Source organism: Leptidea sinapis, chromosome 9 (assembly GCF_905404315.1).
Source record: "Leptidea sinapis chromosome 9, ilLepSina1.1, whole genome shotgun sequence".
NCBI classification, from domain to species: Eukaryota; Metazoa; Arthropoda; class Insecta; order Lepidoptera; family Pieridae; genus Leptidea; species Leptidea sinapis.
In genome coordinates this window covers 1,666,495-1,683,921 of record NC_066273.1, presented here as the reverse complement: position 1 = coordinate 1,683,921, position 17,427 = coordinate 1,666,495, and the positions used below count along the sequence as shown (strand labels likewise).

Here is a 17,427-nt window from a genome sequence, read left to right as displayed (position 1 = left end):
ATTTTCCATTTGGATTGAAAGCACTACTCTAAATTTATCAATGGCACAATTCATAGAGTTTATAACGTGTAGTCTTATTTATTAATTATAAATCTTGTGATAACATAAGGGAATGGTCTGTTTTGGTTCTACTCCACAAAATAAATATTGAATAAATAACTAAGAATGTGAAATCATCTAAGATAAACTCTTTTAAATATCGATTACTAGATCCTGCAGTAGTTACAACAACTTGTTAAATGAAAAAAAAATCGTTATAAGTTAACGTTAAGTTAAAAGTTCATCCAAATTAAATAATTTTAGTCAAGTTAGTTTCAAATTGTTATATTACATCCTAACAATAGTTTTATATATGTGGAAACTTTGAACCTTCCGAAATCGTCAAATGCCCCCGCGCCACGGTATGTCTTAGTTCGACGTGATATTGGCGCGCGCGCAGCGGTCTGTCAATGCGTATTATTTTACGTGTATTAATAGATTGCTTTTAATTAGGATGATTTGAGTGAATGGGTCAAAAAGCTTTTGAAACAAGCTATAAGACAACGCAAAATAAACCATCTTATAAACAAAATAAGGGTCAGAATTGGTCAGGGCGTAGTGTGCTGTAGTACAGCACTTTCGATTTTGGTGCATCTGAAAAATGTAATGCATTGCGGTACTTGCCTATTTCGGAAGGTTAAGTAGCTATCAATAATTTTAGTTATTTCATAAGTTATCATTGTAAGCTAGCTGTAAGTTTCCCAAATATAATTATTAGGGAAATAAAATAAAAAGAATAGTCAAATATCGTACTCACTTGTTCGCCTCAAACTCGTGCTTCATGATGTGAAGGGGTTCGAGACGGCCATATTTGTTCTCGATACACTGAGCCAGTCGATGTACCACAAATCCCAGTCCCGGCTTCTTAATCTTATTGCCGCGCTGCTCTGAAATCAGCTTCCCTGCCTTCGGGAAGTGCCGGGTCTGAAAGTGATAGACAATGGTTATTTATAAAACTACCAATAGTAATAAGTGCTAGTGTAGGGCAGGTTAGTTTACGAGAGCACGCCAGACAGAAGTGTTAAAATGGACGATTACGTATCGGGCATTCAATACCGTTTCAATGACCATATAATAATAACAATATATCTATTTAGATGCGGATGAAAATTACAAAGGCACGCGAATGATGGGAACTGTTTATCAAGTAGCCATACACATATTAGAACGGCAGTAGAAGATCCAGAGAAAATTAGGGGGCATTGAGATGGCGCAGATGGGGCGTGGGTAGATTAAAAAATGTAGTCTAAAAAAATACAAAAAAAAATCATGAAAATACTCTAGAAAAAAATATATTCTCAAAGTGGGCGGTGTGCAAAATAAGGTTGAGAAACTATGGTCTATAGGAAATGATCATTACCACACGACCTGTGGGAAGGATTAGTTTTGTGTTAAGGGTTTTAGGGTTTGTATTGAGTAAATTACGAAATCACAATACAACTAACACAATAACAATAATATTTTTTCAACAATAAGTTATAATAATTAAATACCGCTGTTGCATATTGGCTCCCAATCTTAGAGATGTTCACCACATAGATAGAGAGCGAAGGGCGTTATTAGTGAGAGCGAACATGTTGTCCAGAAGAATTGGCGGGGTGATCCCCTCCCAGCAATCTTGGCTTGATGGCTTGTCCATTGATGACTGCCAAGTTGAACGGTTTAGAAATAGGTATTGATAGCTTTTCCTGATCCCACGATACAGACTCCAACTAGTGTAGCAATTCACTGGCAAACTAAATTTATTTCCAAATATAAGCTCATAAAATGTTCAACATTATTGTAACGATAAAACATCGATTTGGAAAACAATATACAATTGGTTCATTGTCTTCCTTTCCAACTGCCCGAGAAACGAACTACAGATAGAAATTAGTCTTATAATATAATAATCTATTTATCAAGTTTGATGAAATTTGTTATACTTTTGTTAAATAAAAAAACAATCATAAAGGGACAATTGTACAATATAACAAGTGTTCTACCGCATTTATCACGGGGAGTGTTCCGAAGAACTGTTTCACCTGATTCCTGCCGCCGAATTCCTTCGCACGACACGCCACAAGTTAGGATATCATCCCCACCATCTGGATGTGTGGCGGTCCTCCATAGTACGGTTTTCAAGGAGCTTTCTTCCACAAAGCTGTGGAATGAGCTTCCTTGTGCGTATCCTTACTTGTGTATATTATTTATTTACTATTGGGACTAACAATAACTTTATAAACTTCATGAAGCTACATCAGTTCGGGTGTCGGTTTCAGTAAGGGTACCCACCTTCAAAAAAAGCGCGTACACCTTCCTTAAAGGCCGGCAACGCTCTTGTGATTCCTCTGGTGTTGCAAGAGAACGTGGGCGGCGGTGATCACTTAACACCAGGTGACCCGTACGCTCGTTTGTCCTCCATTCCATAAAAAAAAACTAGCCACAGAAAAAACATTAATAATGAGACTCAATTTAATTCACAAAAAGCAATCTAAACTACCGCGGTATCACATCACTAAGTTAAGCCGCCCGCACCAATATAGCGAGTACAAAGTTCCCAACTGTACGTGAATTGAAAGTGCGCGTTTTCGTATCTAGATTTTCCTGATCCATAACTTTGAAGGATTACATATTTTTCTTTCAAATATTCAGCTCAACGTCACTCGTGGTGAGTGTAGGTACCTACCATTTAATTTGGCTTGGTATCGACTTAAAACCTATATATTTTAAGCTTTTACACAAGGATCAGCGGGATTAATTAGGATATATATATATATTTACCGCGTCACAAGAGACACCAAACATAGGTGTGTTTTAATTAACGGCTAGTACTCGCGTACTAATTGTCCAAAGGAGGGGGAATGGAACAAGGAAATGCAAAAAGGCAATACATAGACAGCTTAATTCACTCTGTGGTCTCGCGAAGCCACAAATTGGCGCGTATTTTGAATGAAACTGAACAGGTAGCACAAACAAATATTAGTATTTTGTTAAGATTTAAGGTATTTTGGGTTTGCATTAAATTAAATATTTATTAAGTTATTTTTCACTTTTCGTTTTTGAGGTCGGTTTTTTGAGTCACACTTACCACGTAGTTTAATCGATGCCAAAAGCAGGTGAGATGATTGATAATGGTGCGCGGGTGGCCCTGCTTGCAGCACAGCCCACACAGGTATGAGGGCTCATGGTGCTCCTCCTCAGGAGGGTGCTCGATCAGGTACTCCAAGCCAAGCAGTGGTGCCCTGTTCACAAATGTTAATTTTACGACTGTTTTAACTTCAGCCAAAAACATTTAGTACACAGGGGTTTTGGGGGAGAAAATCCGATCAAGTTGTGTGAGATCTCTGGGCAAATGCGTTTTATCGAGTTTTAACACGGCGCCAGAGTTTGGTCACCCTCATTATCATATCAACCAGTATTTGGTTCATAATATAACAGTTGTTATTGTCAGAATTTATTTACTTTTATGAGCTTTGATCCATCTAGATGTTAAATAATATTATCACTCAAGATACAAATTCAGCATACACCTTCCTCCGGGGTAATTAAGCAGGTAATGAAGCTGGCCACTTCTTCAATTGAAATATCTTGGTAAAAGTGGTACATTAAGATTTTTTAGATATAAAAATGAAACTCCCTTTTTACTGAAATAATCGAGTACAATACTATAAAGCTTAAAAAACAAAATTTAGGCAAACTATATATACATACTCAGTCTGGCCATAAATACTGTTACAATTCAAAATAGACAAAATATTACAATTGAATTTGGAATCTGTCATTGTATTTTATATGATTGTCCATTGAGTTTCCTCATTTTAGCGCCAATATATTGTACAAAATTTTGCGATAAATGTAGTGGGGTGATAAAGAGAACCGAATCGCTGTGATTTCATTACACAAAATAGGTATGGAGCCAGATGCAATTTTTAAAACTCTCCATACGCTTGGTATAAGTAAAATGTTTGTGTACCATGCTTTTAATAGGTACATGAGACCTCCTCTGTTTGTGACACAAAAGATCTAGCCATTTCGTACGAAAAAGGTGGTCAAAGCAGTAAGGGAAAGAATTCGAAGAAATCCTTCCAGAAAGCAAAAGATTTTGTCTCGGGAGATGAAGATATCACCTAAAACCATGCGTATTTTAAAAGATGACTTAGGCAGCCTATAAAAGACGTACTGGTCATTTCTTAACTGATAATTAAAAAAAGAATAGGGTGGTAAAATCGAAACAGCTACTGAAGCGCGTATCGGCGTAAAGGGATGTCACAGAAAATTTTTGTTTACGGATGAGAAATGTTTAACAATAGAGCAACATTTTACCAAACAAAATGACCTTGTTTATGTTCAAAGCTATAATAATTAAGCTTCCCAATTATTCGACAGGTTCAATGTGGGCACTATCCGACTTAGGCCCAACCAAACGCGCCAAACTCTACACCAGAGTCATGACGCGTCACCAAATGGGTTGCGCAACCAAACGGACACCAGGTGAGTAACTCTCTATGGAGCTGTATACATTTTGTTGGTAGCGGTGACGGGTTGCACCACCATGGTGTTTCAGAGATATATAGCCGTTACTGTTCAGGTCTAAGGCAAATCTTTTCAAATCGTTGTTAGATTTTTGACGGAGAAATTGAGGTGTTAAAATCTATTTTAAATAAAATCTTTTGGTTGAGTTTCCCAACACTTTTCTATGTTTCCTATATGCATTCATGCAGTCAAATCTCTACAAGATCAAACTGCTGATAGAAACAGATTGATGGCTGACAAAAAAATATAATAACCCCAGAGTTGAAACAAAATAGGTACTTACGTTACTTCATCCAAAGAATCCTGAATGAGGCAACGAATATTTCTGTATTTTTCAAGCACCTCATTATCAAATTCTGTATTATTTCTGTCCGCAGCATTGTTCGAGGTAACCTTTTCTATACCTGTTAAAAATTAGTAAAAAACTCTATTAATAAAATAAAATTTATCAAATTAATTGTATAAGAAGTTTTATACTTTTCATCAGCCCAAATGATATAGTTGATATTGGATGATAGTGAATTTTGAGTTTGGTGAGAATGGTATTAGATCTATATCATCATCATGATCATCATTTCAGCCGTAACACGTCCACTGTAATTGGACATAGACCTCCCTAAAAGATCGCCGTGACGGTCAGTCCTGCGCTGCCGTCAATCAGTCCTCATGATACCTATTCCGGCAATATTGACCAGATCGTCGGTCAATCTTGTGGGAGGCCAACACTGCGTCTTCCGGTACGCGGTCACCATTGGAGGACTTTACTTCCCAATGATCATCTGTCCATCGAGCTATGTGCCTTATCCACTGTCACTTCCGCACGCAACTACCTGGACTTTGTTTGTGAGTTTGGTTCTCCTACGGATCGCCTCATTTCAGACTCGGTCTAGCAATAAAAATTCGAGCATAGCTCTCTCCATTGTCCTCTGAGCGACCATGAACTACAAAGCATTAGATCTATTAACGGCCGTTTTCAATAACGTATCTCCAGTTACGGATATATTACTATCACCGTTTAATGACAAGATCTTATCTATCCATAGTTATGTCCAATATAGTTATATTATAGTCCAATGCTATCTGGCGATAGGTTATTAAAATGTAAGTAAACATAAAATGATATATTTGTCTCTAGTAAGTTAAACTAAGGATATTGTTATTGAAAACGGCCGATAGTAGATACATATTAGTAGGTGAGTACATCATATCAGAGAATCAGATCAATAATCAATATGCTCAGAGAAATCGTTAAGTTCGATACCAGCAGCCACCGGATATTACTACAAAATGCGAAATTTCACCCGCATCAGGTGACGTGTGGCATTCTACAGCCGCTTGCAGAAACTTCTTGCCTCGGATAGCCACTTTGTGGAATCAAATACCGGTTGCAGTTTTCCCGAAACAATACGAGTTAGGGACCTTGAAGCTTTGAGCATACTCCCAACTTAAAGGCTGGCAACGCATCTCATGAAAAAAAAACAAGTCAAATATAATCTGTTCAACAGTTTTTAAGTAAGGCTACGAAATAAATAATTTAAATAGTCAAATTGCTAAATCTGCAGAAGATGTCAACATTTAGGCCTCCATTTTTTGAACAAGTTCATTCCTGTTTGAATTGTGATTTGTAGTGACATATGAACTCTGTGGGCGAACGTTAAAGGACACATAGCTTCGTAATAATACCTAATTTTAAGATATGAAAACATTGCTAGAAGTAGGGATCCAAAATGAATCTGCTGACAAATGAGGAAATTTGTATCTATTACATCGGGCATGATAGTAACGAAGATATTATCTTATAGAAAAATTGACAAGATAGGGTAACAATTATAATAGAAAGTTTTGTCATAAATACTGCAGATTTGGACTCTTCCGGCTTCGAATACAGGCCAAAGTGAATAGTTCACGCAATTTAAAATGGGTATAAAATATCTTCAAGTTAAAATGTTGTAAACCCCTGAAACTTTGTTTACATTTTTAATCTCGTGTCCCTGTCCTTACTTTAGTGTTAACATCCGGTAGAAAAAGTTCCCACTTCACAGAACTGGGTCTCGGACAAATCGTGAGGCTCTGAACAGTGATAATAAAATTACAGAGCAATAAATTTTGTAGTGGCACCGGCGCTGTCTTGTCTCACTCTATTGGTGCCCCCAGTTACTTCGAAGCCAAATTTGGTTTTAAATACCTCGACAATTGACAAGATAACAACCAACATAGCGCTGGACATTTTGAGTCAAAGTCTCAGTAGCTCATTATTATTTTTTTTATTTGTGGACGAGGACAAACGAGCGTAGTTGTGAAGTTGAAGAAGAACTTCACCTGAAGTTAAGTGATCACCGCCTCCCATATTCTCTTGCAACACCAAAGGAATCATAGGAGCGTCACCGGCCTTTTAGAAAAGTGTACGCGCTTTTGTTGATGGTGCTCATGTCGAATCGTCTTGGAAGCACTGTACATGGAAGCTCATTCCACAGCTTAGTTGTACGTGGAAGAAAGTTCCTTGAAAACCGCACTGTGGTGAAACGCCTACATTCCAGAGGGGGATGATATTTTAATTTGTTCCGTGTCGTGCAAAGATGGAATTCGGCGGCAGGAATAAGGTGAAACAACTGTTCGGAACACTCCCCGTGATAAATGCGACACAAATTTAAACAGAATGTTTTGTTACCTTTGGTTGTTGTTGTCGGTGGTTGAGTGGACTGCGGACGTTTCTCAGGCGCTACACGTGGTTGTTCGGTAAATATGGACTTCGGCCAAATATTAGTCGTTGCTAATCTGCTCTTGTGCTTCTTCCCTGCCATGTGCGACTGAAAATATATACATTTTTGACCAAACCTCTCACAAGCCGGGATCACGGTGAGAATCTACCATTCGATCCGGTGCTCCACTTTTTATATCATTACTATTAACTGATCCAAAAAAAGAATTGTCCATCTTTTTCACCCATCCTGTCGTTATAGGTGTAATGAAACGGGGTGTCTAATAAATTACCATCGTTAGGTGACGTTAAATAATTCTAAGCGTAGCTTAGGTTAGCAGGAGACGTACCTATCTAATTTATTTTACGATTGAATAACCAATAGGACCAAAGACGATATTAAGAAAATCGAACACTTCTGTTACAATTACTATTCAAAAATGTTTTTTATGAGATAATGAGCGAGCAAGATGTTCATCTGATGGTAAATGCTACGCCCTGCCCATTACAGTGCAGTACCGCTCAGGATTGTTGATAACCCCAAAATTCTGCTGCGTCTATCAAGCCGCATCGCAAATGCTCTATTAAAGGATTTGTGTTAACTGTAACTGTATTTTTTCATTAGGTTTTTAAATAAAAGTTACATTATTACACTCCGCGAACGTCACGAAAAGTCGGGTTAAAAATACAGTTATAATTACACGCGTTTTATTCATTTAAAAAGTATTTTATTTCAACAATATGTCACTACTTAATATAAGTGTACGTTAGCTACAAACGGATAAGCAGAGGATCCTCGTAAAGTTAGAATATCAGATCAGATGAATAATAGACCTACCAAGAGTAATTTTTCATACAAACTTTTACGAACGTTTTCTACTTGGCGTTTAACCCTAGATCAATTATTTTTTTCAAAGAAGGATAATATTATATGTCTTTGGTATCGTATTTTTTTTCTTGTTTTTGAAAGCGCTTTAAATGTACTAGAAACAGGCTTAAAACGGCTTCATCAAACAGTTTATACGAATAGGAGTATACGAATTTGATAACACTAAGGGAAAAAAACAATACTTACAACAATACTACAAACTAGTTCGACACAGAATATTTCCTATCCATTTAGTTTCTAATAATCGTTTCAATTAGTTAGAGAAGAAAATAGTCTGGAACAAACCCTGGCTTTTCAATTTTTTAACTGAGGAATTTAAGTCGGACCTGCACTTGTCCTTTTCGCATTGATTTCAGTCTCAACCGTGCAAGCGCGAAAAAAATATTTATTTAGAATTCATAAATCTCATAATATCCTAAAATTATATTACCTGTTAAGCGCAGCAATAAGAGTTCTTTCATTTCTTGAGCATTTACAAACTAAGGCTATATATAGTTCAATTCAATTATAGTCAAGTTGATACCAGTGATCATAAATACCTACCATGGTTTAAGCCGCACAAATAGTTCTTACATGATAATATAGATAGAACTCGGTGGTAGGTACCCATTTAGGTAGTCAATGTGCGATAAGGAGCTTCTCGCCGCTGTTATAGATATATATATATAAAATTCTCGTGTCCCGATGTTTATTGCCAAACTCCTCCAAAACGGCATAACCAATTTGTATGAAATTTTTGCGTGCATATTCTCGGTCCGATTCTCAGACCTACCCGGGCTGAGAATCGGCCAACATCTATTTTTCAAACCCTTAAATGATAAGGGTCACCTACCCCTACAATTTTTTTGACATTTATTTTATTTTATTGTGATTCAGCATTGAAAAACACATACAACTTCAAATATTCACCCTTTTACGATCAACCCAGGTATTTTAATCACGATTTTTATATTACTCTGTTCCATCCACTGAGCCGCAACAGGGTTGCAAGATGCTAATCGAATACAATAATTGTAGTAAGATAAGTTTTATGTACCTACGATCTATTTGGTAAATCTGAGAATCGTACGTCATGTATTTTTATACGCAAAAATTTTAATTAGTGATTTTTTTAATATTTTCTATGGCAATTCAATGTTTGCTGGCTCAGCTAGTAAGAATATATTACCTGCAGCACTGTCTCCCCGCTGCACGCCGCCGCGCAAGGGAAGCAATAATATGACCACTGCCCCCCCACATCGCGAGCCCGCCGTTCCACCATGGGCCGCATAGATCCATCTTCAACCCGTAACTTCAAACAGCCCAGATGCTCCAGAAACTCCGTCTCAGCCTGGAATGTCCGACAAGTGTCATATTAATCACTGAGGACTACAGAGCGTGATGCATGACGCCACAATATCTTGTAAGAATGGACAACGCTTGAAAGGATCTTATAAAATAAAATACATAGGGGTTCAATTTCTCATCATTTTATTTTATCACCTTAATAAATTGTCATGTTTCAAACATACTTACCATTTTACTGTGCAGGGCGAAATAATTCACATACCCTGTGTATATTTTAATGAACCAGGGCTACCTTTAAAACGGCATTATATTATTTTGCGCCTGTGTAAAAGCAGGCATGCATCACTCCGCGCTTTAAGTACGAAAACATTACGATCAGAATCCTCAATATATGCAGTCGCTTGTCTAATGTCTATCGCTTACCACGTTCTTTTTTTATTAAGTATAATCATAGGTACACATTATATTCTCTTTGTAATTTTATCGGAGTAAAATTATTCTCAACGTGGAGAAGCAAACAAAATTAAATCAACATTATATCTACCCACCTAATCAATATAATGTTCTGTAGTCGTGCGATTTGTAATAAGATAGCTTTGTCACATTGGTCCTGGATGTTATAGCCAAAAGTAAATAGCTAAGTAACGTGCAGATAGCACCCAGTCATTCATGGGGCTCAGCTCTGAGTAAGTGTGGTGGACCCAAAGAACGAGTAGGTCGCGGTGTGCGTAAACTAATCTATCAATGTATCCTCAGTCAACCGTAGCTGTGAACTGAGTATCAACGACTAAAATGGAAGAAGCTGTTTCTTTGACAAATGCAGAAAGTGTGAATCTTGTGTTCTAAAGGTCATTGTATCGAAAATTTATTGAAGTAGGCGTTACTTTGCGGAAATCCATAATTATTAAAATGATTTGAATTTTCTTTAGTGTTAATTCCGCCAATAATTGCCTTTAAACAATTCGACACGAGTTTTGCCTCTACACGAGGCATCCTCAGGACGTGTTTCCTCGCCGAAATCTGGCACGAGACTGCCAGCAGTCGTTCAAACAAGACAACAAGCCAAAGAACCTGAGAGTTGAACAAAGCATACAAGATTTTATGACGATACGTCACTCGAACGGTTAGCTCAGTTGGTTAGAGCATTGGCACGAAACGCCAGAGGTCGTGGGTTCGAGTCCAGCATCGTTCATAAAATATTGTTTTCAAATTTTATTTGTATATTGTTTTCTCCTACATTTTATATTTATATAGAATAATTTTATTTAATCATTACTCATTTGTACACACGTCACGTTGTTTCAAATCTGCGCTCTTAGTGAGAAATACTGCAGGGTTACGGAGTACTAAAAATGTGAGCGGGCAGCGGGTGGTATTGCGGGGAAGGGTAACGCGTGAGACCGTGCCGTACCCCGCCGCCGTCTGTCACCCCGTTGTCGGACTATACGAATACTCTTTGTATGGGAAAAATAGGATTCAAATATAATAATTCAATATTTCTCCGAAATAATTGTTTTACCAGCGTGATTGCTCTATCTTAATAGAAAACTTTGTAGGTCTGCACCCGCGGGAAAGCCAGATGACGATCGTAAGCAGAGGAACCGCTTTGGATTTTGACTGTCCAAGTCTGTGATGATTGATATTTGTTGTTAATTAAGTGGAGCAGATAGGCCCCCCTCAAGATGGACCGCCTATCTTGTCGAGATCGCCGGAATAGTTTGGATGAGGGCAACGCAGGATGGATCATCATGGCGATCTTTGCGGCAGGCCTTTGTCCAGCACAGGTGCAAGTGATCGTGATGATGAAGTGGAGCAGTTGGAAACCCTCAATAAGTCTGTGTTTAAGAGTCTACATCTGTTGCAGGCGCTGGTTCTGGTTTACACATATTAACTTTTTGGAGAGAACTTGCCATATCTCGTTTTAGTACTGAGTGACACTAAGACTAATAAAAAAATATTTTGTATGTTTAATAAAATGTATCATAAATACATTTTCACGGTAATTAAACTCTTCGTAAATATTTCGACGGGTGGTAAATTATAATATAAAAAAGGTAAATATTTTTTAACCTAATTATTGCTTCTCGTAATAAATAAATAAAAATGTGCACCTTCTTAAATCGTCTCACCTCAGAAGAGCGCTAAGAAGAAGATTTAAAGAAGAATAAAGAACGCGAACGAAGCAGTTACTGCTTTCTACTAATATTTGACGATATTATGATCCTGCATAATATTTTAACCCATAAAACATTGCAAGCTTAAGAACGCAAAGCTCCTTTGACAGCTGTCAAAATTTGCCACGATGACTTTCGGTCGGATAATACTCTGAAACCCAGTATGTATGCATTTCTTAGACCAATATTTTCAAAATATCTAACATTTGCAAAGGAAAATATTTTATGCTGAGAACCAACATGAAAACCCTTAAAAACCATGGTTCCCGAATTCAAAGGCTACCAATAAATGAGTAATTGACGCTTACGACATAACATAACCATGCCAGCATTCTAATATTTCTGACAAATCTTAGAAACAGGGATCACTGTCTGTCTGATATTCATGTAGATAATGTGGACGATTTATTTTTATTTAATAAATTCTTTACAGAATTATAAGTACCCATACCTGAAATACCCCATTCTACTTCCTCAAAATGTTTCCCTAGTATTGTCTAAAAATAATATTATAAGTAACACCTCCCACCACACAAAATATATATAGGGATAGGATTTGTTCGCGTGTACCAATGCATTTGCTTCCATACAAGGAATAGAATTATAATAAATAAATAAAAATGAATAGTTCCTTAGGAAAAAAAATACATGCGCTCACATCCTCATTAGGGTATACATACATATATATTTATTGAATCAAAGCTATTACTTTCTATGATTGTGCCAATAATCCCACTAACTTTTATAATATTAAATGGGTGTGCTTTCATATTGTATCCTCCGTAAGTTAACTACGTTTTCAGATGTGCGAAAAGAAAATGCCATTTAAACTGTAAAAGCCAATCCAAACCCAGGAGTAAATATCAAACTTCAGTGACAAAAAAAAACAATGTAAGCTTATAAGCTAAGCTTGGAGATTTACTTGAGTTGAAGTTTTGATATATCCGACCTTATCATTCCAAAAAAAATGAAAACCGAAATAAGAATTTTGTTTAAAGATAATTTATTTTCTACCAGTCATTTTTAACTAATCCATTTTGAAAATGTTAAAAACTTGTGATATCGTTTGCTGTTTTCAATTACATATACTTTTTAATAATTATACTTATTAATACATGTTGTTCAAAGAAAAATTAAGTTGTGTCCATTTGTGCTTTGGTATATACCAAACACCCTTCAAATCTAAGCAACAACAGAAGTAATAATATTATAAAATGCATCTAAATAAATATATTTTTATTTATTTCTAGGTTGCAGAAGAGGTATTGTATGCCACTGCGTATTATTGTAACACTTGTGCTGTCTATTGTTCCATTTGACTTCACCGTACAAACAAGCAATCATTACTAAGCAGTGGCATAAATAGCTATTGGTGTTTGTTTGCTTAGAGCTTATAAATTCCCTTGCTATCACACCAGTTACAATATTATATTTCTGCTTCAATGTTTTGCTTATTCTTAATAATAGGTACCCTAATAATGTTATGCTTTCATTGCAATATCGATGTGCTTTCATTTTGTCATTATATTTCACATCTATTGATGTGCCTGGAAGAGATTTAATAAGTATTTGACACAGTTGACAATGTTTATCTCAGATTTTTAATATCAAATATTTCTTTTGTAGCTATACCTAGTATTGTTGACAATTTGTTTTAGACACATTAACGGTAAATGTTTATAATATATATAGTACTTCCATGTATACTTCTCCATCATCTCTCTTGTTGACTTTGAATCAAACACACCAATATAATATACAAATTATAAAAAAATAAAAGTATTTGTAAGTATGACTAAATCAAAATGGTGTTTGATTGTTATTCATTTTATATTCACTTCCATTTTTTTTCAAATTATATGATTATGTTTTCAAATATAAGGCAAAATATTGCAGTTCTGATGGATATTGGCTTTTTAGCTAATAAATAATTTATAAAATAAAATGCATACTTTCTTAACATAAACAATAATTTTTGTTCAATAAAAGATAAAGAATTAAATATGAAGATAAATGTGACTTAATTTTCAAAACTTCAATTGTTATTTAATCATCCCCATGATTGCAGTTATTGTTTGGTCTCACATTTTAAAGCAAAATTTAATACATATTATATAGATTTATAATAGTAAAATAAATATTTACCTTTGTTTCCTTAAGTTTATCTTCTACAACTGGTTTCATTGGTCTTGAAACAACAGTATCTTCATAACCCTCTGCCCCCGGGGGACAGTCTGGCAGATCCATCTTGACACACTACACTTCAAGTTAATAACCTAATGGTCATTAACTTTTTTTTCACTGAATTTATTCTTCAATTCTTCACTTATTCTTGACCACACATGGCTGGAACCAAATAGACCGTGCCAGTAAGTAAATGACTTATAATGTCATGCCTTATTATTTGGAGACAATTAAAAGAATTGATACTTACACAACAATTGTAGATCATAACTGACACTGGTAGCAGAATTTACCAATAAAAAATTTTGTTTTTCAAATGACAGAACCATTTTCTAAGCTATAACATATTTATAATATGTATTCATGTTTTGCAATATTGCTACTGTCTATCATAATTAACAATAAATATAAAAAATAAGTGCTTAAAAATATTGTAAATGCTGATTAAAATCACCTTTCCTCACACAGTAAAAGCATCATCCTTATGATGTAAGGTAGATAAAGCTGATAATGATCCTCACCAGAAATGAAATCCATAGACTAATATTTTATTTATAATATGTATTGGTCGATGAACCTGGATTTTTATTAGTAATTTAATAATATAAATACTGCAGCAATTTTTTACTATTTCTGAGGTATAAATTAATGCAACAGTTTATGTAATATTTTATAAATATATTTCTTTGTCAATAATTAGCAAACTCAGATCAGACCACTAGGACTAAATTAAACCTCATTATTATTACAATTAAGACTCTTTTAATATTTAGGTAAAAAAGTTTATTACAATTAAAAAGATTGTTCCTGTAAATATTGGACAAATGGAGAAATATAGACATTATTTCTGTAAAACTCTCGAATTTGTATTTATTCAAATATAACAGAAATCTCAATGATATTTAAAATAATTAAAACAGAGTTAGCTTCTATATATACTTCTAAGACAGCCAACTTGGGTGGTCTCTTGTCATTTTATGATTGGGCAACAGCTGCATTCATAGGAGCAGACAATGGCTAATTGAACTATATAATGATGTATTTATTCTTACTTTAAATGTTAAAAATACTCAAAAAAAATTCTAAATGTTTGTTCTACTGCAAAGTCTATGCACATTTGACAAATAAAATAAAAGTAACTTGTAATGTTATTAACAGGGAATCTGAAAGAGTGAAAGCCTGCCACTATGAATTCAATCTGTAAATTGTTTATTTTCAGTTTTATTTGTGTAATTAATCCCATAAGTGAGGATTATCACTTTAAAACATAAATTGTTTACAATCTATCTAATTAACAATATTTGTTCCTTTCACAATTAAAATACAATAGAGTTGAGGTCTGAGAAAGAGTTGTGGAGCTAAGGCAATGATAATACCTATCTAAATATGTCATCAAAATTCATAAAAATAATTTTAACAAGCCCCTGCAAAGTAGTATTCTCTTTGTGTTAATTTGTGCTGCAGTGATCTATTGTGTGTATGTTGTGCTAGTGTTTTCACCAAAATAAGTAGAAATATAGTTTTCAAAGCATTAAAGAAAACCACCAAGGTTCAAATACTTTTAAATTTGGTGAAAAAATCAAAACATAAAATAAAATAAAAAGACCAACAAAGACTCAACAAATAACCAGTTGAATCAATAACTATCTGGCCAAGAAACAGGTAGATAACTTTATTGTTTATGTAACAGCCTACCAGACTTTTCAGAAAAAAATTTAGTTCTCTTCAAATAAACACTTTCTGAATGTTTATCTTTTTCATGTCATGATAATATATTTTTGCTGTATTGATTGTAAAATCCGGAAGTTTAAAATTATGTTTTGATAATTAGACTTTTCCAAATCATCACATTAAACTTTTGTGAAGTTGTGGTGAATAGAAAATGCATAAATTTACATATTTAACTTTTGGGAATAAATAGATTGTCTATATTTGACTGGACTAACATCTAGCATATTGATTCGGAGGCCCACAAGTTTCAATTTAAAACTTAAAACAATATTTTTATTTACTTTACTCTTAGCTTGAGCAAGAGAGATCTAAAAATCATAACATAACAGTATTTAGGCATATGTCAATATACTGCAGCAATAAGTGAGAGACAACATATGGAACATTATAAGTACACTTTGGGACAACCACCTAATATATCATATTTCAATATGCCATCAATAATCCACCTACAATATCAGGCTGTATCATATAATATGTTAGGCATGCTATAAGATGGCCAAATAGTAAAAAAATGATATGAGTTTTGTGATATAATATAATTGTAAATAAACATAATATTTTCAGTAGATTAATTGAGACTTAATATTTTTAGGTAAGTTGGATTTTTTTATATTTATCAACAAAAAAGTAAGTAGTAAATAACAAAAAAATATAGTAAACTATGCAGAATTTGAACAAGTTTAATTTATTAGCTTAGATCATTTTTATGTCTAGATAGACATTGACAGCTGTAAATGAAGAATTTATAAAGTTTCGCACTACATCTGATCTGTATCTGTGAAAACACGGTCTGAAGTAGTTGTAGAACTATTTCTACAGTTGACTCAAAAAAATTGCATGATGGAAGCGGGATCTAGTGCATAAACTGCCATAGAAATAGTTCAATGACTATCCCAAACCATGTTTTGCCAGATATGTATCAGATGTAGTTCAAACAAACTCTTAACATCTATTTTGAGCAATGCATACACACTAACATAAAATGTCATACAAATAACGAGTGTAGGACATAGCTTGTCACACACACTAAAGTCATAATCTTGGCCTGTTTTCACGGTTGTCTTGTTAGACAACTTGCTGTTGCAAGAGACAATCTAGATGAATAAATTATCTATGTTTATTAGATAATTAGTATGTCTGTAACCAGATTCAAAATTGAAACCTTACAAATGTATCATTTACCTTTTAGGTACGAATTGAAGTACAGTTGATTGTATAGATTATATTTTCTAATATGTATATATAATAATTGCACATTGGTTTTACTTACCTATAAAATCTTCAAACACATCACTGAATTAATAAATGCAAGACAAAAATATCGGTTTAAATTGTATAGAAAAGGCGTCACATTTGTACAGAGATCCTAGACACCATTTCATTATTTTTTTTAACATGGAAGATAAGATAATATTCTACCGAATTTAAAATCGAAACAAACTGGAAGATAATAATGTCAACACTAATGCAAAACTAACCTGGAATACCAAGCTTCGTCCAAAGTTGTTTTTTGCGTAAATGGGTTAACAGTAGTGCGATATTTTTATTCTTCAGCTTCAAAGGGATATACTCATAACTTAAAAAACGAATTTCATACGTACATTCAAATTGTTTATGTTGAAGTGTCTAACAATTTTTTAACTCTTATCTGCGTCATCGGATGTTTGGATTATAGAAATTTTAATATCGATTTAGCCTTAGGAATCAAAGTTGAAACATACCTATTTGCAATTTCCAGATTTTATGGTCAACTGACAACTGACAAGTAATAGGTCAAATAGTAACACTGAGTATTGAGTACCTACTGACAGCCGTGGCCTGTGAATCTATAGATAAACAATGGCAAAGTGTGCCATTGTTTAACAATTTGCTTTTTTTATTGTTCACAATATAAAGCATTAACAGTT

General features: G+C 34.5%; 1 protein-coding gene across 1 annotated transcript in view; it reads right to left on the bottom strand.

The window, feature by feature from the left end:
• The window catches only part of LOC126965853 (uncharacterized), a 33,995-nt gene extending 16,829 nt beyond the window's left edge, over nt 1-17,166 (bottom strand). The window contains exons 1-7 of the mRNA XM_050809616.1: nt 16,999-17,166; nt 13,748-13,948; nt 9,310-9,471; nt 7,223-7,361; nt 4,838-4,958; nt 3,110-3,263; nt 797-963 (exon numbers count right to left, since the gene is read on the bottom strand). Coding sequence (XP_050665573.1) covers nt 797-963; nt 3,110-3,263; nt 4,838-4,958; nt 7,223-7,361; nt 9,310-9,471; nt 13,748-13,849 — 845 coding nt within the window. The 5' untranslated portion in view covers nt 13,850-13,948; nt 16,999-17,166. The remainder of the gene's footprint in view (nt 1-796; nt 964-3,109; nt 3,264-4,837; nt 4,959-7,222; nt 7,362-9,309; nt 9,472-13,747; nt 13,949-16,998) is intronic.
• Nucleotides 17,167-17,427: the final 261 nt, after the last annotated feature.